This window comes from Rhizophagus irregularis, chromosome 4 (assembly GCF_026210795.1).
Source record: "Rhizophagus irregularis chromosome 4, complete sequence".
Taxonomy (NCBI): domain Eukaryota; kingdom Fungi; phylum Glomeromycota; class Glomeromycetes; order Glomerales; family Glomeraceae; genus Rhizophagus; species Rhizophagus irregularis.
This window is the reverse complement of record NC_089432.1, coordinates 3419474-3447258: the sequence shown is the minus strand read 5'-3', so window position 1 is coordinate 3447258 and position 27785 is coordinate 3419474. Positions and strand designations below refer to the sequence as shown.

The following is a 27785-nucleotide window of genomic DNA, read 5'->3' as shown; positions in this document are numbered from 1 at the left end:
TTATTTCTTTTAGGAATAATTTGTTGAATAATTTTGTTATTATAAGATCCTTGAAAATGCTTTTTCAAACTTTGAAGAGTAAAATCTACTGTATGTAGCATTGCTGTATCAGATGATTCTACTGCTGTAAGAACAGGTGAATTTTCAAGTATACTACTACTTAATTTCATTAAAATATCATCTTTGTACCATCTAATAGGAATAATACTAATATGAAATTTTGCTGTATTAGAATAAAGCATAACTCTCCAAAAATGGTGGCAAATTATTCCTTTTGTAATTGTTTCCAAACAAGTACAAATATGTGATCCATCATTAAAAAGAACTACTAAATTTTCTTTTTGAGAAATACCTCCTACTTGACAAATTTTCCAAGTTTCAACAACATTTGATATATCCATATCATTTAATATAGATTTTAACATTACTTGTGGTTCATCTACTATATCTTCTACAAAATTATCATCTGGAGTATTAGAAGGTCTGTAATGAAAAATAATGTTTTTTATTTATAAATGTCAATTAATATCAATAGTTTTATTTTTTAAGAAATAATACATACATCAAATGAACAAGATATTAATTGCCCTTCATAAGTAAATGATTGTGAAATTTGAAAACGTTGTAAAGATAATATAAGAGATGTTAAAAATTCAACAATAACTGTATCAACATCTGAAAAAAATTGAGAAGAAAGATGTGGAAGTCCAACTGTTGTATACTTTGCTTTAAGATCTGTTAATTGACAATATCTAATTTCTTCTTCATATCTCTTATTTATAGCTTCTTCTACCTCACAAAGTGTACTTGTACTATTTAAAGACCTTTTAATAATATTATTAAACGATTCTACACTTTGGGTACTTTGTATACCACTATTAAACTGGAATGGCATATATGCTTTAGCCCAACTAATTCTATTATTATATAATGTTCTAGTCATATAACGTTCACAGTTTGGAAATGATTTTATCATAAATTCCCAACGTTGTTCAAAAATCTCTATACATAATGCATTTCTACATGCATAGAAAGCTTTACTAAAATTACTAAAGTTTTCGCCTAATTTGGATTTAAGATGCTTTATAATATTCTGCCATATATGAAACATACAATAAAAATGTGGTGTATTTGGAAAAACTTGAGCAACAGCATTAATTAATCCAGGTTCAGAATCAGTCCAAAATGATTTTGGAATTATATTGTCAGTTGCTTTTACCAAACATTGTAAAATCCAAGTGTATGTTGAAGAAAGTTCATCTTCTATTAAAGCATTTGCCACATTGCGAAATCTTCCATAGTTATCTTTTATCATAAATACACTTAAGTACATATTATACTTGTTAGTTTTACAAGTATTGTCATTTAATACTATATCAGAAAATCGCCTATACAATTCTAGTTGACTAGGAGATATCCAAAATATACCTGATAGGCGATTTTCACTACCAGTATGACGAACAAAAACTTTCCAACGTGGGTCTTGAGTCATTTTTTCAAATAAGATATCAAGAAATAATAAAGAGTCAGGTCTTTCATTTTTATTATTCTGGCATAAATTATAAATAGCATTATAAACGTCTTGTTTATGAAATACATGTTCTGGATACTTTCTTTTAAGAATTTCTAGTTGTATAATAGGTGCAACTTTGCAATCCAAAAAAAATTTCAAGTCTTTTATCATTTCGTTATCAAAACGTCTATATCTAGCAATGATATGAGGTAATTGGGTAGGGTTTACTTCATGATTATGTATATCTTTTAATGATGTACATTTTACTTGATTTGCCGTTTTTGGAAATGAGAAGTTGCAGTGCCACTCACAATTTGTCTTTATAGTACCACGTAAATGATGCAATTTCTGATCTATTACTTTTCTGGATTCATATTTTCCATTTGAAGAACAACGAAATGATTTACGTCGTATAATAGTAAAATCATTTGGATCTTTATCATTTCGATAAACTTGATATCCAAACCCTCTTTCTAAACAATATTGATGCATAAATGTATCAACTGATTGCCAATCATCAAAATAATCTCCTACAGTAAGATTATACTGATAAATCTGTTCAGATAATGATTCAAAATGTTCTTCAAAAGGTAGTTCAAAAGGAGTTTCACAAGAAGGTTCAGAAGAAAGTTCAGAAGAAGGTTCAGGAGATAACTCTAAAGAAGGCTCAGAAAGTAACTCTAAAGAAGGGTTAATAGATGGTTTAGAAGGTGTTTCAAGAGAAAAACTATCTATGTTTGTAAAATTATGATTAAAATCTGGTTCAACAACTGGTAAAAAATTTATAGCAAAATTATCATTAAATGGTGATAATAAAAAGTCTAAAGTTTCAGAATATGGCGAAAAAAATGCATTTGTCTTATATATATCTTTATTATAATCATTAGAATCCTCCATATTGTTTATATTCTTTAAAGAAAATTATAAAAACAAAAAAAGAAAAATGGCGTTCTAAGGCTAAAAGTTTGTTTATACATTATGTAAATTAGGGTAAAATTCACCGAAGGTGAATTTCACCATAAAATTTTAAAAATTTAATGTAACACATATATGTAATACATGTAAATCAAGGTGAAATTCACCATTAAATTACTAAAATTTGGTATTTTAATAAAAATTTATAAAAATTGAAGTGAAATTCACCACTGGTGAATTAATTTTAAATTAACCACTGGTGAATATAAAATTAATCCTAAAAAAGAATATAAAATTGATTTTCAGAATTATTGTTATTTATTCATATTAGACAGTTACTTTAAATATAAATGTAAAAAAAAATAAACAATTCATTCGTAATCTCTAATAGTACATGAAATAAAAATTACAAATACAAGTCTTAAATAAATATCATATCTGAATTCTAATTTCTTTACATTATTTTCTTTTAATATTGAGAAAATCTAATAAAAAATTATTAAATATTTCTATATACTCTGTATTTGCAGAATAATGAAATATTTTACTTCTGCTATAGTTCTATGGATAATTAGGTTTTAATAAGTTTTCCTATAAATAATATTTTATATTTGATTTAAATGAATATTAACGTAATTGGTTATAACGAAAGTAAATAAAATAACATCGAGCCAAATGAATATTTACCATTATTATCATGAGGTACTACCTTTAAAAATTCTACATTTCTTTTTTTTTTAAAAGAGGTTGAAAAATTTTGAATTGCAGAACTTAAATTTTGTAAGTAAAAAATTATACGAATGTTAATTAGTTGTGCTATTTAAAACATTTTTTTTTATCATTATTTTTAATACCTTTCAGTGTTTATATCAAGCTCTAATTCTAAATTTTGAATTGTAGAACTTAAATTTTGGAGATGATAAACTAATTAAAAAGTTGATAAATTCAAATAATTAGTTGTATCATTTAAAAATATTGTTTTTTTTTGTTATTTGAAATACCTTTCAATGTCTATATCAAGCTCTAATTCTTCTGAGATGTAATTAGAATTTAAATTTTGTAGTGATAAACTAAACCGGAAATTAAAAATAATTTTTTTTTTATTATTTTAAATACTTTTCAGTGTCTTCATTATTCACTAATTCTGAGATATAATTGGAATCTAAGGAGTATAACATATTTCGGTTTATAGATGACATTTTCAAGTTTTTTTCTTGAAATACCTCGTTTACCATTAATGCAAATATACGAACAATAATAGAATCGGTCAAACCTAAATATGTACACATTCTATCGGTCTATACTCTATATAGTATGATGTACCTTTCCTTTATAACCTAATTCTATACTATTTGTAATTAATCTATTTTTTTGTATTAGTTTTTTTTTTTACAAAATAACAAATTCATCCATTCAAAAAAAAAAAATTTCTTTCATGGGCTTAAAAACTTTTTTATTATTTGAGTGTTTATTTTGAAAATTATTATAAAAGTGAATTAATTTGACATTCAGCAGAGGTTAATTTAAAATTAATTTATCAGAGGTAAATTTTACCTTGATTTACAGTAGTACATAATATATAAACTAATTTTTAGATGGTTTATTCATTTATATTGTATATAATGTATTAAAATTGTACAACTTTTGTTTTTGGATTTTTTTTTAGTTTTTTTAGATTTTTTTAAACAAAAAAAAAATTAAATTTTAATATAATTATATAATATAATAAAAGTGAATTTACCTGAGGTGATTTTTATCCCTGGTGAATTTATCCCTGGTGAACATTGCATTTATGGGAATGATGAAGATTCTTCTTCAAGTTGGCTTGATTTCAGTTATATGATAAAAATAGAATTAAATCATTCAAATAACAAGGATATGTTAGTTTGCTCAAAAATACATCTAATTTTGATCATTTGATATGCAAAATTATTTAGACTTTTTTTTTACTTGAAAAAATTTGAAAAAATTAACTACAAATGCTTGAAATTTAGTATTAAAGCTTATTAAATAGGATAAATGTGTATGTATCATGTCCCCCTGTATAATACTTAAATCTTGCATTCTGTAATAGAAATTTGAAAAAAATGCATAGTATATGTATTTCTAATGTCATTTTTGACTTATTTGACAACTTTTTTTCTGGTGTTTTTCGTCAAATAATGAGACATATTTAATTCTGGCCAGAATTAAATGATCGGCATAAAAAATTCCTTTTTTTGGAACAAAGGAGAGATTTAAGCATCACCCACCCATCTGAGAGACTGAGATACTTTCATTATAATGAGAATTGATCACATAAGAACAGTCCTAAAAGCACATAAACTTGTTTTTCTTGGCCATAAGATCTACCATTCGAGATTCGAGTAGACTTCGTACCTTTTTGTCGTTTTCCATTACAGCATCAATATCCTTGTTTCCTTGATATACTGATGGTCTTGCACATTCTAATTGTGCCGTAGTTTCATCTAATTGAGATCGAAGCGTTTTATTTAGTTCAATAAGTTCTGTATTTCCCTTTTGTAAAATTTGTAATTTTTCCCGAAGATTTTCATTTTCACCCAGAGAATTTTCCAAATTTTCAACAAGTTGTTTATTTTGTTCATTTGTAGACATCCTATCTATTTCACTTGTAGTATCTATATTAGATAATTCTCTAATTGGAGTTTTATTTTCATTTGGCATAGGACTAGTTTTATCAGATATATCATTCTGTTGATAAATTGTTATGCGGTTTGAAGTTCTTAATCTATTAACAACTTCATGTATAGATGGCCGTTTACTTGGTTCATTATTCCAACATTCTAATCATTAAAAGAAATATGCTTAGTCAAAATAATCGATTTAATAAATAAAATAAATAATACATTTGATCATATTTACCAGTATAAAGATTAGAATAATCATTAGGAGTATTTGGAACAGTTATTTCCCTCCGACCTTGTGAAATTTTATACATTAAACTAAAATCATATTCCTCTTTATGGAATGGCGGTTTCCCACTTGATATTTCCCATAACAAAACGCCAATACTACTGTATATACATCGCACTTCTCATTTGATCTTAAATTGTTATCCACCAATTTTTTTGGATCAATATAGGGAATCATACCAAGTAATTTTGATTGTGATTTAGATGCATCATTAATCCTTTTTGATAATCCAAAGTCCGCCAACTTAATTGAACCCTGATGAATCAGCACATTACTAGAATGCTATCATAATATACAAATAAGAATATAAATCAATTATAATTATTGAAATCAATATATTTTTTAATAAAAAAAAAAAATACCAAATCCCGGTGAACAATTCCTTCTTCATGCAGACATAGTACAGAACAAGCCAATTGGTATGCCAAGTTGTATTTATCATTCCAAGTAAATCTATGGAAGTTATTTTTCAAATATTCACGAAGAGTGCCACTGTCAGTGTATTCTACTACCAACAAATAACCTTTTGTTGGATTAAATATATTTTCTAATAAAATAGTTATTAATTATTATTTCAAATTTGACTGTTACAATTATTATTAATTATTTTTTAATGATATTCTTACCAGTACTTGACTCAAGTTTTGTGATTCCATAAAAGCGAATAATATTATTATGAAAATATACATCTCGTTGAAATTTAAGCTAATGCATGATGAACGTACAATAATTGGAAAAAAAAAATTTTTTGAAAAAAAAAATATAAAAAGAACAAAAATATAAAAAAAAATAAATTTTTTAAAATACTGTGTACAATCGAATTTTTTAATAAGTATAAATTACCTCATTAACAATTTCTTTTAAGGTAATGCTGTTAAGATTAAAAAAAGATTTCAACGCTAAATAATGATCAAAATTTTTCCAATTTGCACGAAAAACCTTTCCGAATGTTCCGGAACCAATTTCCTGAATATTTTTAAAATTTTCAAATTCATAATATTTAATATGTTTTTTATTAATAGCTTCTTCAATCCAAATAATCCATTCATTTATATTTTCGTTATTTTGCATCTTTATTATTTATTTTTTTTAATAATGAAAATATTAAATAAAATGGAGTAAAGCAATTAAAATCAAATTCTATTTATGGATTTAAAAGGATTCATGTAGTCATACATACGTCAACAAACTATCATTTACGGTCCGGATAAACTTTTTATCCTAGATCAAGCACGTGTCTATAGTTACTGTAGTTCCGGTCGGCACTACAGAATTTGGCCCGAATTATGTTTAATAATCGAGATGTCCGAATAATTATCCGCGGATTGTGCAGGCACCACACACATTGGGGGATATCAGCCTTTTTTACGGAAGTTTTTGAAACACCAAATAGATTTATTAATGAAGAAATAAATTTCCAGATTCTTGGGCAGTATTGATTGTAGGATAAAATTCATTAACAGTAAATACATTACAAACTTTTTACTTTAATACAATGAAATGATAAATTTGTGGAAATCTATTAAATAAGAATTTAAAGTCTTCGAAGTTTCAACTTTGAATATATCATCTTTAAAAAGTGCTTCCTGTGGAAGTACTGATCCAGCCAAAACATGAAAAAAAATCAAGAAAATATTTTGAAGTAAAACTGTTTTAATTTCATTTTCATTTTCAATTTCGGTCATACTATAGTTTCATAATTTTTTTAAACAATAAAAAGTGTCTTGAATGGACTCTATTTAATTAATTATTTTTTAACAATTATTTATTAAAAGAAATTTTGCAATTTTTTAAACAATAAGACAAGATTCTGTTTTGCATTCTACCAGCTTGTACGGTTGTAACTTCTTTCTTAAATGTAATTTTTCTAGGTGATACAATGTTTTAAATGAAGTTGATAAAAAACATCAGAAATTTATTTATTTAATTACAGATATTACAGATACTAATGCATCATATATTTAGTATAGTTTATTTTTTCATGATTATTTTTTGTGGTTAACTAAATAAAGTAATTCATTATAATAAACCATCAACGATAGTAGCTTGTTGTGACGTAATACAGCAAATAATAAAACGTTTTTTATGGCAAGCCGAGCTGGACTAAACTATCAGGCATTGGGCGGGTGAAAAATCAAGCATGGATTGACAAAATGTTACACCGTGCCTGATATTTTACCTGTTCATGCTTGATATTCATCTGTCCGTGCTTGATATTTATCTGTACGTGTTTGATATTTTTATCTGTTCATGCTTGATGTTTATCTATCACGTGCTTGATATTTTTATCTGTTCATGCTTGATGTTTATCTGTACGTGCTTGATGTTTTATCTGTACGTGTTTGATGTTTTATCTGTACGTGCTTGATATTTATCTGTACGTGCTTGATGGTTTTATCTGTACGTGCTTGATATTTATCTGTACGTGCTTGATGGTTTTATCTGTACGTGCTTGATGGTTTTATCTGACCATGCTTGACATTTTTATCCGTCCGTGCTTTATGTTTTTATCCGTCTGTGCTTGATATTTTTGTCCGTCTGTGCTTGATGTTTTTGTCCAACTGTGTTTGATTTAATCCAACTATGTTTGATAATTTTATCTTTAGTTTCTTTGTCAGCACAGGGTTGATATATTGTCGGTCACATGTTTTTAAGTTTAGCGTAGTTTTAAAAAAAATTTTTTTTTTGAATTGGCTTTTTTTTATAAACAAATTTTGTAGAGAATTTTTATTTTTAATATAGGCAAAGGCTTTGTTTGGTAGAACTTCTTTGGGAATTTTTTAATAAGATTTTTTTTGATAAAAAATTTCGTTAGAAAATTTTTTTCATTGATAGAGACATTTCTGAGTTTTTTTCTTTTATGATAATTTCGGAGAATTTTTTTTAATAAGATTTTTTTTTGACATATACTTAATTTGTTGGAACAATTTTTTTTTTAACAGGAGAGATTTTTTTTTTTTGATAGAGAATTAATTGAGAATTTTTTTTTTTGTAGAAAATTATTTGAAGAATTTTTTTAATAGGGAAGATTTTTTTTTTGATAGATAATTTCGTTACTAGAAAATTTTTTTAACAAGTGAGATTTTTTTTGATAGAGAATTTCGTTAAGAATTTTTTTTTAATAGGAGGGAGTTTTCCTTGATAAAGAATTCTTTTGGGAATTTTTTTTAATAAGTGAAAAGTATTTTTTGATGGAGAATTTTATTAGAGAATTTTTTTTTTTTTTTGATAGAAATTTCATCATAGAATTTTTTTTTTAATAGGTAAGATTTTTTTTTTTTGATAGATCATTTCGTTAATAATTTTTTTAACAGGAGAGATTTTTTTTTTTGATAGATCATTTCTTTAATAATTTTTTTAACAGGAGATTTTTTTTTTGATAGAAAATTTCGGTAAAGAATTTTTTTTTTAATAGGGAAAATGTATTTTTTGATGGAAGATTTTCGTTAGAAATTTTTCTTAATCAGGGATATTTTTTTTTGATTGAGAATTTCATTAGAGAATTGTTGGTTGAAAAGTTTTTTTATTTTTTTGATGGAGAATTTTGTTAGAAGTCTCTAGAAAATTTTATTGAAAATAGTTTTTTTTTTAATAAGGGTATCGAAAATTTTGGCTTGAAATTTTTTTTTTAATAAAGAATTTCATTAGAGATCTTTTTTTATAAAATTAAAAAAACACTAAATTACATTAATAAGATTAAGATAAAATTAAAAAAAACTATGATAGAATCCTAAGTAGCATAGTAAATTAAGCAAATTTTATATACTAGTAAAGCTCCGCATGAGCTGACATAAATTAAAAAGTTAATAATGTTAACTTTAAGAAAAGTATATAGCAGAAATTTGTTTGCAGTGTTTCTTCTTTTTATCATTAATTGGCATAAAAACATTTTTGAAAATCTACTATTTTAAATACTTTTAATATATATAAATTGGGATTGCTAAATGTCGCCTGGGCGATCATCGCCTGGGTTTTTTTTTTCAAATATGTATCTAATTTTTGATCGGTTATTATTAAAAAGATATTTTTTTAAAAAATTTTTTCTGCAAACATATTTATTCAAAATAATCTTATTTAATGAAATTTTATTTACAAATATTAAAATTTAAGCCAAATTTACGATTTTAAAGAATAAAATCACCATATTTATTTTTATTGAAATGTACAAATAAAAGAAATAATAACAATAAATAAAAAAGATAAGTAAATTACAATGATCAAGGAAAAAAGAATAAAATAACAATGGAGTAATGGAAAGTACTTTACTAAAAATGGCCAATTTTTTGAAATATTTTTATAGACCTAGATACAATGGCTTTCAAAACAATTGTGCAATTATTTTGTAAAATTTTTAAAATATATCAAGATATATTTAAGGTATTTTTGAGATTAAAATATTAAAATAATATCAAAGTTAATTATATTATAATAATAAAATAATAACAAAAAACATTAAAAAATTATTGTGATATTATTTTGAGTTATTTTTATAGACCTAGATACAATATAATTACAAAATAATAGCAAAAATATAATAAAAACATTTTGATGTATTAAATGTATTTTTGTAGTATTTTAAAATTATTATAAAATCATTTCAAAAAATTGGCCATTTTTAGTAAAGTAATAGAAGATGAAAGGGAGTAAAAAAGAGTAATGAGAAGTGATAGGAACCAAAAGGAGAAATAGGACATGATGAGAGATGAAAAGGAGTGATGGAAGACAAAAAGAAGTGATGGGTGACAAAGAGGAGTGATGGGAGATAAAAAAAAAGAAGTGATGGGAAGATTAAGAGGAGTGATGAAAGACAAAAAGAAGTGATAAAAGACGAAGAGGAGTGATGGGAGACGAAAAGAAGTAATGGGAGACAAAGAGGTGTGATGGGTGATGAAGAGGAGTGATGGGAGATAGAAAGGAGTGATGGGAGACGAAAAGAAGTGATGAGAAGATTAAGAGGAGTGATGAGTGACGAAAAGAAGTGATGGGAAGATTAAGAGGAGTGATGGGAGACGAAAAGAAGTGATGAGAAGATTAAGAGAAGTGATAGGAGACGAAAGGGAGCGATGGGAGATGAAAAAGAGTGATGGGAGACAAAAAGGAGTGATAGGAGACGAAGAGGAGTGATGGGAGATGAAAAGAAATGATGGGAGACGAAAAGGAGCGATGGAAGATTAAAAGAAGTGATGGGAAGATGAAGAGGAGTAAAAATTTATTAAAATTGTAAAATTTAATAAAAAATTTTCCAATAAATTTTCAATCAATTTTTTATAAAAAAAAAGATCTCTAATGAAATTCTTTATTAAAAAAAAAAATTTCAAGCCAAAATTCTCGATACCCTTATTAAAAAAAAACTATTTTCAATAAAATTTTCTATTGAGACTTCTAACAAAATTCTCCATCAAAAAAATAAAAAGGCTTTTCAACCAACAATTCTCTAATGAAATTCTCAATCAAAAAAAATATCCCTGATTAAGAAAAATTTCTAACGAAAATCTTCCATCAAAAAATACATTTTCCCTATTAAAAAAAAATTCAAAGATTCTTACCTATTAAAAAAAGTTCTCAAAAGAATTTCTATAAAAAAAAAACTTCCTTCCTATTAAAAAAAAAATTCTTTACCGAAATTTTCTATCAAAAAAAAAAAATCTCCTGTTAAAAAAATTATTAACGAAATGATCCTATCAAAAAAAAAAAAATCTTACCTATTAAAAAAAAAATTCTATGATGAAATTTTTATCAAAAAAAAAAAAAATTCTCTAATAAAATTCTCCGTCAAAAATACTATTAAAAAAAATTCCCAAAAGAATTCTTTATCAAGGAAAACTCCCTCCTATTAAAAAAAAATTCTTAACGAAATTCTCTATCAAAAAAAATCTCACTTGTTAAAAAAATTTTCTAGTAACGAAATTATCTATCAAAAAAAAAATCTTCCCTATTAAAAAAATTCTTCAAATAATTTTCTACAAAAAAAAAAATTCTCAATTAATTCTCTATCAAAAAAAAAAAATCTCTCCTGTTAAAAAAAAAAATTGTTCCAACAAATTAAGTATATGTCAAAAAAAAATCTTATTAAAAAAAATTCTCCGAAATTATCATAAAAGAAAAAAACTCAGAAATGTCTCTATCAATGAAAAAAATTTTCTAACGAAATTTTTTATCAAAAAAAATCTTATTAAAAAATTCCCAAAGAAGTTCTACCAAACAAAGCCTTTGCCTATATTAAAAATAAAAATTCTCTACAAAATTTGTTTATAAAAAAAAGCCAATTCAAAAAAAAATTTTTTTTAAAACTACGCTAAACTTAAAAACATGTGACCGACAATATATCAACCCTGTGCTGACAAAGAAACTAAAGATAAAATTATCAAACATAGTTGGATTAAATCAAACACAGTTGGACAAAAACATCAAGCACAGACGGACAAAAATATCAAGCACAGACGGATAAAAACATAAAGCACGGACGGATAAAAATGTCAAGCATGGTCAGATAAAACCATCAAGCACGTACAGATAAAACCATCAAGCACGTACAGATAAATATCAAGCACGTACAGATAAAACCATCAAGCACGTACAGATAAATATCAAGCACGTACAGATAAAACATCAAACACGTACAGATAAAACATCAAGCACGTACAGATAAACATCAAGCATGAACAGATAAAAATATCAAGCACGTGATAGATAAACATCAAGCATGAACAGATAAAAATATCAAACACGTACAGATAAATATCAAGCACGGACAGATGAATATCAAGCATGAACAGGTAAAATATCAGGCACGGTGTAACATTTTGTCAATCCATGCTTGATTTTTCACCCGCCCAATGCCTGATAGTTTAGTCCAGCTCGGCTTGCCATAGTTTTTAGCCATTATGAACATGAAATAGATCAGGCGCAGACAAATCACGCGTCGCACAATTCTAATATTTAATTTCGTGTTTTTATTTAATAAAGTTTTTTTAAGATACTTCGCAAAAATTAATGAAAAAATTGATATTTTTAATTATTAATATTAATATAAATTTTGCAAAATTTTAACAATTAATATTTTTTATTGATTATGTATAAATTATTTCTAAAAAATATTCCACAAATATTAAATGTTTTATTGTAAAATTAATATCATCTATTAATATTTTTAAATAATTTTGGTAATATTTAATTATTTTTTTGCAAAAATCTACATTTGACATTAGAAAATAAATTCACTTTTGAAATATGACCGTTTCTTGCTTGATGCCGAAAAATTGACTTAATTCTGACATATAAAATTTTATTTACAGTATAATTAATGTGATTATATATAGTCGTACCAAATCATTCACATTTTAATGATATTCCATGTAGTGCTCCGCATGAGTTCCGCATGGGTCGAGTCGGATTAGGTTTAAAGGGATATTTGAACTCAAATCATGTTATCCAACTGTAACTCAACTCGAATGAATATTCAGGTCGATCATTTTGGAAACTTTGGACTCATTAATCGAAATTATATAAAAATATATTTGTTTTTAATATTATTATATATTGATGGATAAATAAAATTGATCATAATAAATTTAAATTTACAATTTAATTAAGATAATGACCAAAATATCTTTTTAAAATTGATGGATTTATTCCTTCTATACTTTGCAAATTCCAGGATTTCAAACACATTTATGCGTGATTTGTGTTGTTTATACATCATACTGTAATAAATTTATTAAGTTCTAATTACTAAATATTTTTTAATATAATTGTCTAACTTGAGTCATCTTGAGCTAACCAAAGTCAAAGAAACGACCCTAATTCGAGTACCCGACGGGTTCATATAATTTTCATTAAACTCGACTCGAGTCAATTTAACTCGATACGTGCGGAGTTAACAGAAAGTGCATTACATCCCTTGAGGAATGATAACTGAAAGAGGTGATCCTGCATTATGGGATTATAGAATAGTTTTAATTAAGTAAGTAACACATGCAGAATTTAAAGTTTGCATTTGTTTTAAAATTATTATTAAAATTTATACGGATGTATTAATTTTATTCCATGGTTCATTTATGAATAGTTCTATTTATAATGTAATTTAATTATAAAATTAGGAAAATGAAAATATTTTTTTTCTGGAAAAGAAATGAGAAAATCTTTAAAACGCGAGTATTACTTTTAGTTTTGATAATTTAACTAGACTTAATTTGAAATCCATGGTTCAAATAAAAAAGAAAATAAGAAGAAAAGTCAACAAAAGAGTCAAAATAGTTGAGGCTAGTATTACATATGTATAATCAGTATGGTGCGTGAAAATTGTATTTTAAATCTGGCCAACAGTGGGAAATCCGTATAGAACTTGATGTTTAATAAAGAGATTTTTTTTAAAAAAAATTTGATTTTATAAATTTAAGAACGTAATAATAATGCAATTCAGGAAGTTTGTTCCAGTACTACTTGTGTAACCTAAATACTAAATAGTGTGTCATCGTTTGAATTTTTTATTTAACTTTTCATTCTAATCTTATTATCAAATGATACTGATTATAACGTTATTAATCAAGTCGGTGAAAATCAAAATATAGAAGAATTTCGTGCACATTTTGTTATTTTACGTGCTCGTTCTTATTATTTTAAAAATGATTTTTCTGCTTAATTAGATTACAAAGAAAAAATAATATTAATGTTTATTAAACAAAATGTTATTCCAAATATTCTCAAAAATAATTAGTAATACATTAAATCTTATTGATAACTTGGTTTAGAATTGAACTCAGTAAAACATAAATTATAATTTCTTAGAACTAGATTTTCCTTTGTTTCCATATTACTACTTAGTGACGTTTAGATCACGTGGTGATGTCCCGGTTGTCTGTCTGCAGTCACTAAAATTTTGATAAAACGAGTGTTACGTTTAAAAGTACGTTAACTATGTTATACTACGAAAAAAAAAATTTCATGAAAGTTTTAGTTAAATTATAGAAATAAAGCAAAGTTAAAAACGAATTTAGAAAAAACCGCTTACCTTAATGTTACTCTTAGCGATAATAACTTGCTAATAATATCACTTTATTAAAAAGAATTAATACTTTATTAAGTAAATAAGCACGGATATTAAGTCATTTTTCCATATTTCGTCAACTTGAAATTAAAAAAAATTTTAATACGTAACAATTGAAATTAAAGAATATAATTATGAACTAAAATTTGTTACGCTCAATATCTTATCAAGATCGACAATATATACATGTTGTATATAAGTTACTCATGATTAAATCATCTGGTATACATGTTATATATATGTTACTCATGATTAATTTAATAAAAAAACGTGTACATTGTACAATATGATACTTATTTACTTATAAATTGTTAAATTACGATTCTATTTCTGCAATGTGACCATATTTATTCATTCTTACATGGATCACATCGTATCTTAAATACATCATGATACTTATTTTTTCACTAGTTTGTTCTAGATTAATATAAAAAAATGTTATATTAAAATTCTATTTTATGCAATATGAGCCATATTTATTCATTCTTAAAAGGATCACATATGAAGTTTATAATCTTTTGTAATAATGACAAAAGCTGAGTATTTGGTAGTGCTTTTTCGTGTGATTTTTTTATATATAAATCCCTAATTTCTCAACTTTGATTTTACTGCTTTGCTTTTTTCAAATATAATATTTTTAAAATACAATATTGTTAAAATTAATATTTTTTTTAAATTTTTCATTATTATAATAATCAAGTTTATTAATAATATTAATACATATTCATTTGTCATAAATATATTTTTTTTTCATCATAAGTTAATGAATCATGAATATAACTGAAAATTATATCGGATATGATGGTAAGAATCAATCTAAAATTCTAAATATTTAACAAAGAGCCTCTAACTAACTCATTGACTATTATTAGCTCTTGTTACTTATTTAATTGAATCAAAAAATTATCCAACTTACCACAGATTTTTGAATCTTAACCGAGATATTATTATTTCTTCACTAAATTTACCAACTAACTCTTCATTAGCATTGAACTTGGACAAATGGCAATATTTTAACATTACCTGGTACAAGCGATTTTTAAATGAAGTCAAAAACTTATTTGAACCAGATATTTTTGTTGCAGTAAAGGATAAGGTGCGTTTATTTTTTATTTTGCAAAGTGTGGGTAACTCTTAAAACTCCTCGTAGTCACTTAATGAGAATTACTGTCTTCGTTCGTTTGGTAACCAACCCAAGCTCTCATTTCAGGCGCCCTTGCTTTGTTGTTTAGTAAAGTCTGCTTGTTTTGGAGGAGGAACTCGCTATGTACCTTCTTTACTACTAAATAAAAAATTGTGCACTATTAACAATTTCTTCTTATTACAGATAAAAACAGAACATTTACAACGTAAAAAAGAATTACAAATATTCTGGCAAGAAATTATTAAAGAATTTGATAAAAAGAAGAAAAATCTTCCTGAAACTTCACAATCAGATTTACCTAAAAATAAGCAAGAAGTTATTAAGGAATGTGATAAGAAGAATCTAGTACTTGCTGAAATTTCTCAACCAGCAACATCACTTTCAAAAAAGACATGTAAAGACTCTATTAAAAATCTTTCTGAACCTTTACAACCAGATTTACAAGTTAATAAGGAATGTGAAAAGGAAAATATAATACTTGCTGAAACTTCACAAGCAGATGTATTACTTTCAAAAATAACAGTTAAAATTCCTGTTAAAAATCTTTCTGAAATTTCACAATCAGTTTTGCCTAAAAAGAAATTTCAATTTACTGACTTTTGTTATGATATACTTCATGAACTTGAAAACAAATCTTATGCTAATTTATTCTATAAATATGTTGAAAAGGATGTTAAAAATAAGGCTATAAAAAATCCCATGGATTTATTTACTATAAATTTAAAATTAAAAAATAATCAATATATAAGTTTAGAAGAATTTGAAAAGGATATTCGTTTAATATTTTGCAATTGTTATACATATAATGATGTTGAAAGTGAAATATATAGATCAGGTAAAACATTAGAATGTATTTTTAATAAAAAATGGAATGAAAAACTTGTTCTTCAAGGTAAACAAACAAATGAATTAAAAAGAGTAAGAGAAAATGATACTGAAGATACTGATAGAACCTGGAAGAAACAAATTCAAATTTTAGAACAAAATAAGGATAATTTAATGTATAGACAGGTTGTTAATGATGCACTTCTTATTACTTCAGCATATGAAGATCTTGTTATAGGTAATATTATACCTTTTATTGAAATTTTAAAAACTTTTCTATTAACAAGATCAAAAATGTCTTTATCTTTGGCAAATGAATCTATGCTTTGAGCAATTGTTGAAAGTCTTTTGCCATTAAAATATCGCATTCCAGAACTTTCATTAGTAATGAATGGCAAAAAATTAAAAGGATCAGGTCGCTTTGGTTATTCAGATATTTTTGTTTTAAAAAGATTAGGAGATAATTATATTAGTTTAGAATTAAAATATATTTCATTAGTTGGTTCGATAAAAAATCAAAAAGTTGAATTTGGTGCAAATGAATTAGAAAATTTAGATAAAATTCTTGAAAAAGAAAATGAAGAAATTTTATTAAAAAGATCATATACATATTGGTCAAAAGAATTGAAAAAAACTAATCAGACAACTATAGGTGAAATATTAAATAATGGTATAAGTCAATTAAAATCATATATGAATACAATTTCAAAAGGAAAAGTTGCTAATTATTCTAGTTCAGGAGTATTTGATGAACGTATTGAAATAATTAAATCAAATCCTAATAAATTAAAAGGATTTGTTATTTTAGTGATTGGTTTTCGTCGTATTTTATGGAAACCTATTGAAGAAGTAATATCTAATTATAATTATAACAAAATTTAAAGTATATTTAATAATATTAGAAAAGAAATAAGTATTGGTAGATAAAATTGATTTTATATAATGGTATGAACATATTTAATATAGTAAGTATAATAAATTTTTACCAAAATTACATTTATATTATATTTTATCTTTTATATATATAAATAATTACTAAATAAAATTACTAATAAAGATATAAATTTAATTATTATTTTAATATTTTTGCTTTAAATGACAAGTCATCAGAATCATGCGTCATATAACATAATTTTTAATCAATTTATATCATATCATGTAATATTTCACCCGGTAACTCTATAAAGATAGACGGCATGTGGCCTTCCTTATAAAAAATTGTCCCGTATATGATCGGCAAAACAAAAAACTGCTTATATCGGCAAAATGATTTACTGGGAATTAGCCGCAACTAGCCATTTGCCAAAAACAATAACATTCACCAGCTTTTTTAAGCTTCAAGATTTCTTGGCAATTTTTTTAAATAAAGAAATATTTTAGGTTAAAAAATAAAGGTTCAGAACTGTGGCTTCTAACCATGTAAGTTTTATTACAGGAGTCCATATTTACTGAAAATTGGAATTATGAAACTTATGATTTGGACATTTTGAATATATGAACGATCAATTAATAATACTCTCCCTTAATTAATACAACTCCATATATTTATTCTGAAAAACTGTACCGGAAACGCTAAGAGTGTGACAACTGACATGTTATATTAATATACTCCTGTAATTGACTACACTTTAAACGTTTCATTTATGTGGATGAGCATGATAATTTTTAACAAAAATGTCATAAAACTTTTTTAACTAGATTTTATGAAAAGCTTTGTTGGTAATTAAGAAATTTTATGATAAATTTTAATATTAGTGATGTGGCATTATTTTCTCTGTGTGTATATTCTAAACAAATAATTTTTGCATTATTTTAAAAGGTGAAATACACTCTAATTTAGGATCAAATATAATAAATATTTTGAATGCATTTATTCATCAAGCAGTAACTCAATTCATGATTTTTAGTTCATTTAGATAGATCTCACTCTCTTTTTTCCAATGAATGCAAAATTATTACATTAGTTTCTTGTTTTCCCAATGAATCAAGAAAAATCTTATATAAGAATGAAATTTTCCTTTCAACACCTACATCAAAACCACCACTATTTAATTGTGCATCATTTTGCAAAGTCCTTTCAATTTGTAGGATTAATGTAATTGTTGAAGACGTCCTTAAAAATGAACTATCAAATGTAAATTGTTTAGTTACAAATGAAATTATTAAAATGTTTATGAATCAAATTTTGAAAAATTGAACTATTACTGTAATCAATACACTATTAATTTAATTAATTTTTCTTTTACTTACTTTTCTGGAGCAAAAGATCTTTCAGAGTTATATTGCAGTTCAAATCTTCCTTCTAATTTTTTTTCATCAATTGTATCAAATATGTCATAATTTACAATAAAAGAATTGATTCTTTTTACAAAATAATTTAAAAGATTTGACATTATCAGCCTTTGATTATGTGAGTTGGGAAAATATTATACCTGCTATAAAAAAACACTCTCAAACAATAACAAAATTACGACTTTACAGAGCACAAATTACAAAAATGAGACTAAACTAGCCGATGTGAGTGAATTCAACCCCAGGAACTGGAGAGGAACCTCGAACTAATTTATTTACTTTGTGCCGCCTTATAAATAAAATATTTAAATTTTTTATTTTATTAAAGACACAGTAAAGTCTAATTTTAAATTAATTTTGGACTTTCAAATTAGTTTTAAATTAATTTTAAATCATATTTAAATCTTTTAAATTAGTTTTGAACTAATTTCTATTAGTTTCAAAGTTGAATTAGTTTAGAAGTTTGAGTTGCAAATATGTATTACGTAGTAAATGCCAAAATTGGCTTAAAGCTAAATTCACATTAAGTTGATAGTACAATCAGTAATTATCTTGTGTTAAACCTAAATTCACACACAATCAGTAATTTATCTTGACTTAAGACCTTGTCCCCACGCTTAGTTAAATATGGTCTAATGGTTTAAGCAGCATCTTCTGAACCAAATTAAAGGAATTGAAAACTTGAAAACTGACACTTAGTCAAATACGGTCACCATATGACTAAAAAATTGTTTAACAGTAATTCACTTTTTTTTTTAATAAGTACTCACGATATGATGAATACTCACGATATGATGAATACTCACGATATGATGAATACTCACGATATGATGAATACTCATTCTAGATAAATTCTTTTTTTTTCGAAGTACATGATTACTGATAAGAGTCTGATCAATATATATTTTTAAACAATTATATTTTTGTTTATAGCAAAAACTGATATTTTTCGCATTTTCGTGGTTAAGATCGGATCACTTCTATTTTTTGCCAGGTCGAGTCTCAAAATTTCTCTCTCACTAAAAAACACTTCTTTCTATAAATCGCTTTACACAAATGATGGTGTCAATAAATTGTTTATGCCTAGGAAAGACTTCTTTTGATGATACTTTTGTGGTTAACATTGCTAATGATAGCGATATTTGTGGTTCTTTGATCAATATTAACAATTTAAGGATTTCAGACCTCAAGTTCCTTATTTGGAATAAGAAAAAAGCTACGTTAGGAATTAATGATTCTGACATTATGGATCTTTGGAAGGTTAACATCGCTTACAATGATGAAAACAAGCTTAAACATGTTACTACTGAAGATGATATTAAAAAAGAGCTTGGAGGCAAGAAGTTGGTACCCATCCTCTTAGTTAAGAAACTTTTTTTGGAACAATCGCTTGTAGATGAGAACATTCACGTCATCGTACAATTGCCCACTGCTGCTGGTAAGTGTATTAATGTCAAAGAAATTTTATAACAAATCTCTTACTTATTATTGGTTTTTAGAACCTTATTGGAATGATGATTCTTCTGTCTACGAGTGGATAAAACAATTCAAACCAAACCGTGGCCGAAACCTAGTAAGCTTTATTCTCTTTTTAATAATGTGTCTTTAGCTTCTCTGACTAAATTGAATTGACTTTTTCAGCTCGTTAAAACTTATGGCAAAGACTTCAAGTTTCTTCAAAGAGATGACACTATTAAAGCCCTTTGGAAAGGCACAGTGATAGCTGGAATTGAAGCCCGATTTAAATATCGTAATGTAAGTGACAAAGGCCTTCATCCAATTCCTATCTTAGTGGGTGGACCTGGAGTTGGAAAGAGCAGATTTCTGGATGAAGTTGAACGATTGCTCGGTCAATATGCTAATGAGTCTGACGATGAAGAAATACGGAAGGCTTTCACCAATATGACTGTCATAAACACCACCTACGGGAATGGATCCCCTGCTGGAACTATGGATGTAAATTTTGGTGCTGAGGCATCACTTGCAATTCGTATTCTATATGAGTACTTTCGACCTAATCATAACTATGGCAGTTTAGAATTTTCTCATTTTCAATCACACTGCTATAATTATTCGAATATTTCAAGCTTTACCCTGAGCACTGCTCTCCGAATTATTTATGCTGATGTTATTATACAAAAGAAACAAGAAATAAATTCTAATCCTCTGCTTGTCCTGGTTCTTGGCATTGACGAGTTCAACAAATTGCATGATACCGAAAAAGGCATCTGTAAGGAACTTATTAACGCAATTGGAGGAGTTATGTGTCGTCCACCTCCAAACATTTATTTCATTCCTATTCTCGCTGGAACAATTGAAGAACACTTATATGATTATATTTCAGGTTCTATGCATGAAATACTTCCCCTCCCACTACGCTTACTTAATGATGATGATGCAATCAGAATTGGTATGAAAATGAATTTATTTGATGATAAATATGTCAGACTGCATCCTTATTTTCGAATAAGTATTTGTGATATTGGAGGACATGTGAGAACATTGGAGTATTACTATGAGTATTTTGCACAAAAATTTGCAGCAGAACACAAAAAACTAAAAACAGAAAAAATGTCAAAGGAAGAGAAAATAGAAACAGCTGTTCATAACGTGAATATCAAGAAAATCATGGAATTTGTTAAACAAAAAATTATAGATAAATATTCTCTTGAGCTAAACTCACATTGGTTGACAATACCACTTGCAAAGGCCATATTGGGTTTTCCAGTTAAAAAAATGGATACGATCATGCTCAACAAAATATCAATGTCATACCAGGAACTTAGCTCAATGGGAGTTGTGAACCTGGTTCCAACAGAAGAACGTGGAGAATACCTTATTCGCTTACCTTATGTGTGGGTATGTGCAATTGTTGAAAGTTCTGATGACCATGGGATGATGTATTTGAAATTCATGATGTTAAGATATGATGAGCCATGGCAGAATTTTGAAGATTTTAATGCCAAGTTCTGGGCATTACGCCTCAGACTCTTTCATTTAATAGGATATAAGCAGATTAAGTTGAAGACTCTTTTTAAAGGTGCGGATTTCTCTCTTAGTTTTCCAGATGTTGAAGTTGATTTACCTAAAATTATAGATATCAAATTGTACAGATCACTACATCGATACCCAGGTATTATGTTTTGCTGATTTTTTTCTAATAACAAATCACATCAGACTCAAATCCCATTCTAATATAATTTAGTTACTAAAACTTACAAGAATAATCAAGTGAAATATGAAAACATGACAGAAGTAAGAAATGGTTATATTGACCTTGATTTACTGAAGGAAGGTAATATCAAGAGATATATTGGTTGCTTATTTTTTAATGCGCCTGGGGAGGTTAACCAAGAATTATACGATAAAACGTATGAAAAGGTAACAATACTGCTTCATATATTAAGTGCACATGCATCGTTAAAATTGTTGATTAACAAATCTCTTTCTCATATAATAAGGTTGCTGAAGCTATGAATAAGGCTGAGGTGAAAGAATGGGTTTTATTATTCTTAACGAATGCAAATAAAGAAAACAACCTGTCTATAGATAATAAACCAAACAGTGCATTAGTGTCTATGAAAAACTTTCAAAAGTTTTATGGATATACATATGCGAGTCGTGCACAATTTGCATCTGGTATGTTTGTAATTTGGAATTTCCTTTTTGATTATAATGTTTGCTAATGTTCTTTTACATTTACATAGCAAACGAAAAAATATATTTCAATTCTGCACCTGTTGAGTCACTCACAATTCTTGGCTTCAATGAAGAAGAGAGAAATAATATACGCCTTAAACGCAAAGGACACCCCGGAAAGGCTTGACATTGATGATGAGAAATTTAAAAAGTTGAAGTATGATAGGATTACTTTTTAATCTTGGAAGTTGATGACATAAACTGGACAAATTTTCTATAATTATAATCACTCTGTATTCAAATTATTATTAATTATACTAGAAAATGAAAGCTGTTGAGTTTTTTTTAAACATTGTCTTTTGTACTTTTTCCAATTATCTGTATTTATAACTAATATTATATAAATAAATTAGGTTTAAACCATAATTTACAAATAACTTAAAATTATTTTGATTATTTAACCGTGCACATTTTTCTTATTAATCACGTTTTTTTATTTGGAGCTGTCTCTAACTAATGAGATAGTAAAAAAATAATGTAGTAATGGACGTTTAAAGAGAGCAATTATCTCACTAATTTTTTTAGCTATCTATTTTCTATTATTTCAAAATAAATTATTCAGTCTACACGCCTTTATCTATTATATCTATGCTGATCTTTTGAGAAAAATACATTACGGATAACTGGCCTGATGTCATGTAACTTTTAGAATATAAAAAACCATGACATTTTATCATGATCAATGTTATACATAAAAATTTTTATTAATACGATGTAATATGAGTAAAATATTGATATGATCTGTAAAGCAAATTTCTCCTAGTTACACAAAATCGATTTGTTGATTCCTACTATCATTCTCTTTTAAAATGTCCAGTAACTTAAAAGCCTCTTCAATTGTAAACATTCCTCAGATTTAATATTTTATTTAAAATTTATTGTACTAAACTTTTTTTTTAAAAAATAGTATATATATTTTATATTTTATTCCAAATTGGCTTAATATTACAAAGGTATTTTTATTCTGTGAAAGTAAAACTCACTACATACCTGTAATAAATAGTTTTTTTTTGTTTCAATTGCAAAATTAGATAGTGATATTTATAGAAAATATATATTAATCAGCACAATCAATAATGTGACTAATGTGACTTCATCTTTCGGTAAATTACTTAGCCAGTTTTTATGATCCAAATCCTGGTGGTTATTTCCTGAATAAAAATTAATTAAGGAGATTACCTTATCTTAATGAAACGTAAAAAAAAAAAAATTTTTTTTTAAAAATTAACAAAAAATGAAAAATTTGGCCATATTCTTAATTGAGAAAAAAGAATTAATTTGGTGGACATTATACACCGCTGTGGTTACGTCTACATTTTTTTTTCTATTTATCAAATTTATACTCAAATATGATAATAAACAATTTAGTTCAATTTTTCTTATATTGTAGGTGTTTAAATGATAAAATTCATGAAATAACTAATTAGTACTGAAATTTTAAGCAAAGTCAATATATTATTTAGAGGAGAAATAAAATTCTTTAAAAATTTTTACTGGGTCGAGTTTCGATCAATTTATTATTTTTTGTCCTTTAATATTGTGAACATATATTCTATTAAATTTATGGAAATTATATGATAAATGAAACTTATATTTTTCTACGGTGATTACTGCAGATACCGAGTTGCACATGAAAGAAAATGTACGATTTATTTTAACCCACCTCAAAAATAATTTTAGATAGATCAAGTTAAAGTTTTTAAATAACTTTAATTAAAAACTTATTCGAATAAAAAAAATAAAAAAAGGATTAATAATAAATATAAAAACAAATCACTTTTAAAAATATATATAAAGTTAATAACAAATTTAAAAATTATTTGTTTGTTTTGCAATCAATTTTAAGTCTTTCTTAATGGTTTAATAAGTAAGACAATCTAACCTACTAAGACTTTTATTTAATTTTTATCATGATATCAGAATGAATATTTGTCAAAACATTTCGCTTTCTAAAGTTTGATTGTAATCAAAGTTGAGCGTCTCTTTTTTAATATTTTTTCTTTTTTTTTGCTTATTTGATTCTTTCATAAAAATTCCCACAAAGATATAATAATACTAAGGTAAATAAAAATGTGAACTAAGTTAAATAAAAAATTTTTAACTATTATCTTTTTAAATTCTGACTATTCCCAAAAAAAAAACTATTATAATTTAAATCTCATCATTCAAATTATCTTCTTCTTGATTAATTTTCATTAAGATCTATTATTAGTAATGATTAAATAAAATTAGATTAATTAAATGAGAAACTATTAATAAAATAATAAATCACTTCAAATAAATTATTTTACCTGATTCGCTAAATTTTACAATCGAAACCATTCTGAAACTATAAATTAAACAACAGAACACAATGGATCTCTGGACTCACAACATATTTCTATTTCCTAGTCATAAAGTAAAAATGAGTCATAAAATTTCTCATCCTGTATTCATAAATTCTTATTAATTGAAAATTCCAAAGTACTTGATTCAAAGATGATCATCTCAAATAAATGTAAAAAATCACGCAAAAAAAAATTTTCTACTCCTATAAAAAGATTAAATATGCTCTTTCATGCAATATGAACTGCAAAGTAATATGGTGAAACTATTGAGAATATGTAACATTTTATTATAGAAATTCCTACATTGAATCTATTACATATCAAATCAGCAAATTAATCCTCCCTTCTAATTTTTTTTTTATTAACTGTATGTATTAACTTTTTAAAATAATACAAAAATATAAAAAAGAATTTGACATAACATATTAGGGAAAAATTTAAATTTGTAATGTTACAAAGAATATCATAGATAGACTTACTTTTTGATATACAGTACATTTAATACTTATATATATACATATCTTAATTAATATAATTAAAGAATAACACCCAACTTGTAATTAATAAAGCAATAAAAATAGCGATATAAAAATAATTCATTTTTATAGGTTTGTTATAATCTTTAACTTTAACAATAGCACGTTTTCTTTTTCTTTCATCTTCTTTCATATCTAAAATACCATTACGCCAATTTTTTGATACAAAATATAATAATATAGATATAAATATAACACATACACTATTACCCAAATAAAATCGCATTACCATTCCATATTTGCCTCCATCTTTATCTTGTAATATTCCAACAAGTATATCATAAATTGTTGAACCAATATTTGAACTTGATTTATCTATACCTAATGCTGTACCAACATAATCTAACGGCATTATTATTGGTATAGATGACAATAAAACTACTGGTCCTAATGAAAGTGAAATTGAAAAACAGATCGTTCCCATAATTATTACTATAGGTGTTAATTCTACGAATCCAAGGAGACACATTGATATGGTAAGAAAAATTGAGGACATAATCACTAGTTCAAACAGTTGAAAGAACGATATTTATATAATTATTTAAATGTATATAATAAATTTTGTTAGAGAAGTAAGATAATTCTTACATGTTAGAGATCGATTTCCAAAACGATCTAAAAAGTGTCCAAGGAAAGGTGAAACGAATATTGGTAAAAACTGGGCAATACTAGAAGCAAAAGCAGCATATTTATCTGTGCTATTCCATCTGACTTTTATCAATTCCCTATAATTAAAATGCAAGTCAAATCATTATTATAATTAATACATAAAAATGAATGAAATAAATACTCTTATTTACGTTTGAGTATGTAAAAATGAAGTCCATGCACTTCCCAAACCAAATTCAAGTAGAACAAAGATCCAAAAAATATTAGGAAATACTAATAATTTTTTAGGACTAAATTTTTTCTTTTGTTTTATCTTTTTCATTTCATGTCTTGATAATTCGTCATGGAGCATTTTCATCAAAAAAATGTATATGATGTTGATTATTAATGAAATAACGCAAAGAAGCGCAGAAAACTATATCATAAAAAAGAAGGATAAGCAAAAGATTTAAGTTGAATAATTAAAAATCATCATACCCAAAGTGCCCATCCATAAAATCCTGTACTTTCCCAGATAGGGACTACCGTCAGATTGCTCAGGAATGATGCCTTTGATAGAAAAAAAGGTTAATTAAATTACCACGTGCGACTTTGACCTTTGCATTATTAATAATAATATATCGTACCAGTCTTGACACAGCAATTTGAGTTCCTACGGCAATGGCTAATCCTTTTCCTTTAAACCAATGACTTAAAATAGCTGTTTGAACTATAACAATAGTCCCACTACCAATTCCATATAAGGTTCTACCAATTACCATCATAGCAAATGATCTCAAATTTGCTGATAATGCTACAAATATATTTCCTACAGCAATAAGAGAAGTGGCCAATATGGAACCAATCCAAGTACCAAATATATCAATAAATATACCACCGAAAATAGGCAGAATTGTATTAACCAACGACACTGCTGATTGAATAATTCCATATTTTGAATTTGAAATGCCCAATTCCTTATAGTTAAAGAGAATAATTTAACATCATGTGATTGTGGGAAAAGCAATATAGAAGATATACATACTGTCTTGACGATTGACTTTAAAGCGTCAAGAGTATGAGCGGCATAATGACTTCCCACTAGAAAAAAAAATAATTAAATCATCAATTAACATATTGCTTTTTCTACTTTAAATACCTACCAGCTAAAGATAAAACGCATAACAAAGCAATCAATTTATATTTCCAAGGTCTTTCTTCTTCATAAGTTACTTCTTCTAATGAAGCTTTATCATTATCTTCGTGCTTAGAATCAATACTAATTCTTCTTTCCTCTGGTAATTCACTTGACAATGAAGATCGTGTAGCCATAGCTTCGTATGTGGAATTATAGAAACTAGTGGTTCAATGAAATCATTTTGGCTATATTTATGTATTTATGTATTTTTTTTTTAAAAAAAGGGGGATTGATATACTGTATACTGTATACGTGTAATGATCTTCACTTATTAATAGGATCGTTTGGGGAATCGCGTGTCGATCTGAGGTCATATGTCTATAAATCTTTTATATCACAATCATGCCTAGTAACGTCTATTATTATGTTCGATTATGTTTACTAAAGTCTTATGCCAATTTTTTTTTTTAGAATAGAGATTCTTAACCAATGATAATTTTGGAGAATTAAAATTTTATCAGATTAGATGATCTTATAAAGTCATATGTGAATCATGACATCTTTACCATTTCGAAGTCATAACATAAATTAGCTATTAGCCTTATATGTTATAGATTTATAGTTCAAACTTTAAATATAAATCAGATTACAGGAACTAGTGACACATTACGTAAAATCCAAACCCCTTGGATAAAATACGTTACACTAGCCTGGTCGATCGCCAATATTTGTATATTGGGCGGATAGGGATAAACTGTTTACCAGGTATTATTTTTGTTTGTCAATCCGACCTAAAAAATATTAAATTTTAATATGTTTAATTCATGT

General features: G+C 26.0%; 5 protein-coding genes across 5 annotated transcripts; 2 read left to right on the top strand and 3 right to left on the bottom strand.

The window, feature by feature from the left end:
* Nucleotides 1-4738: 4738 nt before the first annotated feature.
* OCT59_024058 (uncharacterized protein) lies at nucleotides 4739-6433 on the bottom strand (the record flags this gene model as incomplete). Its single annotated transcript, XM_066135142.1, has 6 exons — nucleotides 4739-5232; nucleotides 5312-5368; nucleotides 5542-5644; nucleotides 5725-5909; nucleotides 5989-6067; nucleotides 6206-6433. 6 exons carry the CDS (start codon nucleotides 6431-6433, stop codon nucleotides 4739-4741), a joined length of 1146 nt encoding a protein of 381 aa, XP_065991194.1.
* An 8745-nt stretch (nucleotides 6434-15178) lies between these two features.
* OCT59_024057 (uncharacterized protein) lies at nucleotides 15179-17259 on the top strand (the record flags this gene model as incomplete). The annotated part of the gene is made up of 4 exons (XM_066135141.1): nucleotides 15179-15212; nucleotides 15281-15504; nucleotides 15736-16615; nucleotides 16709-17259. 4 exons carry the CDS (start codon nucleotides 15179-15181, stop codon nucleotides 17257-17259), a joined length of 1689 nt encoding a protein of 562 aa, XP_065991193.1.
* A 1041-nt stretch (nucleotides 17260-18300) lies between these two features.
* Nucleotides 18301-18770, bottom strand: OCT59_024056 (uncharacterized protein; the record flags this gene model as incomplete). The annotated part of the gene is made up of 2 exons (XM_066135140.1): nucleotides 18301-18502; nucleotides 18628-18770. The coding sequence occupies 2 exons, from the start codon at nucleotides 18768-18770 to the stop codon at nucleotides 18301-18303; spliced, it is 345 nt and encodes a 114-aa protein (XP_065991192.1).
* Nucleotides 18771-19725: 955 nt separating this feature from the next.
* On the top strand, nucleotides 19726-22495 carry OCT59_024055 (uncharacterized protein; the record flags this gene model as incomplete). The annotated part of the gene is made up of 6 exons (XM_025324900.2): nucleotides 19726-20107; nucleotides 20169-20242; nucleotides 20311-21802; nucleotides 21875-22050; nucleotides 22131-22308; nucleotides 22377-22495. The coding sequence occupies 6 exons, from the start codon at nucleotides 19726-19728 to the stop codon at nucleotides 22493-22495; spliced, it is 2421 nt and encodes an 806-aa protein (XP_025183778.2).
* A 2722-nt stretch (nucleotides 22496-25217) lies between these two features.
* On the bottom strand, nucleotides 25218-27151 carry OCT59_024054 (uncharacterized protein; the record flags this gene model as incomplete). The annotated part of the gene is made up of 7 exons (XM_066135139.1): nucleotides 25218-25732; nucleotides 25820-25956; nucleotides 26032-26255; nucleotides 26318-26389; nucleotides 26467-26796; nucleotides 26865-26920; nucleotides 26983-27151. The coding sequence occupies 7 exons, from the start codon at nucleotides 27149-27151 to the stop codon at nucleotides 25218-25220; spliced, it is 1503 nt and encodes a 500-aa protein (XP_065991191.1).
* Between the last annotated feature and the right edge of the window lie 634 nt (nucleotides 27152-27785).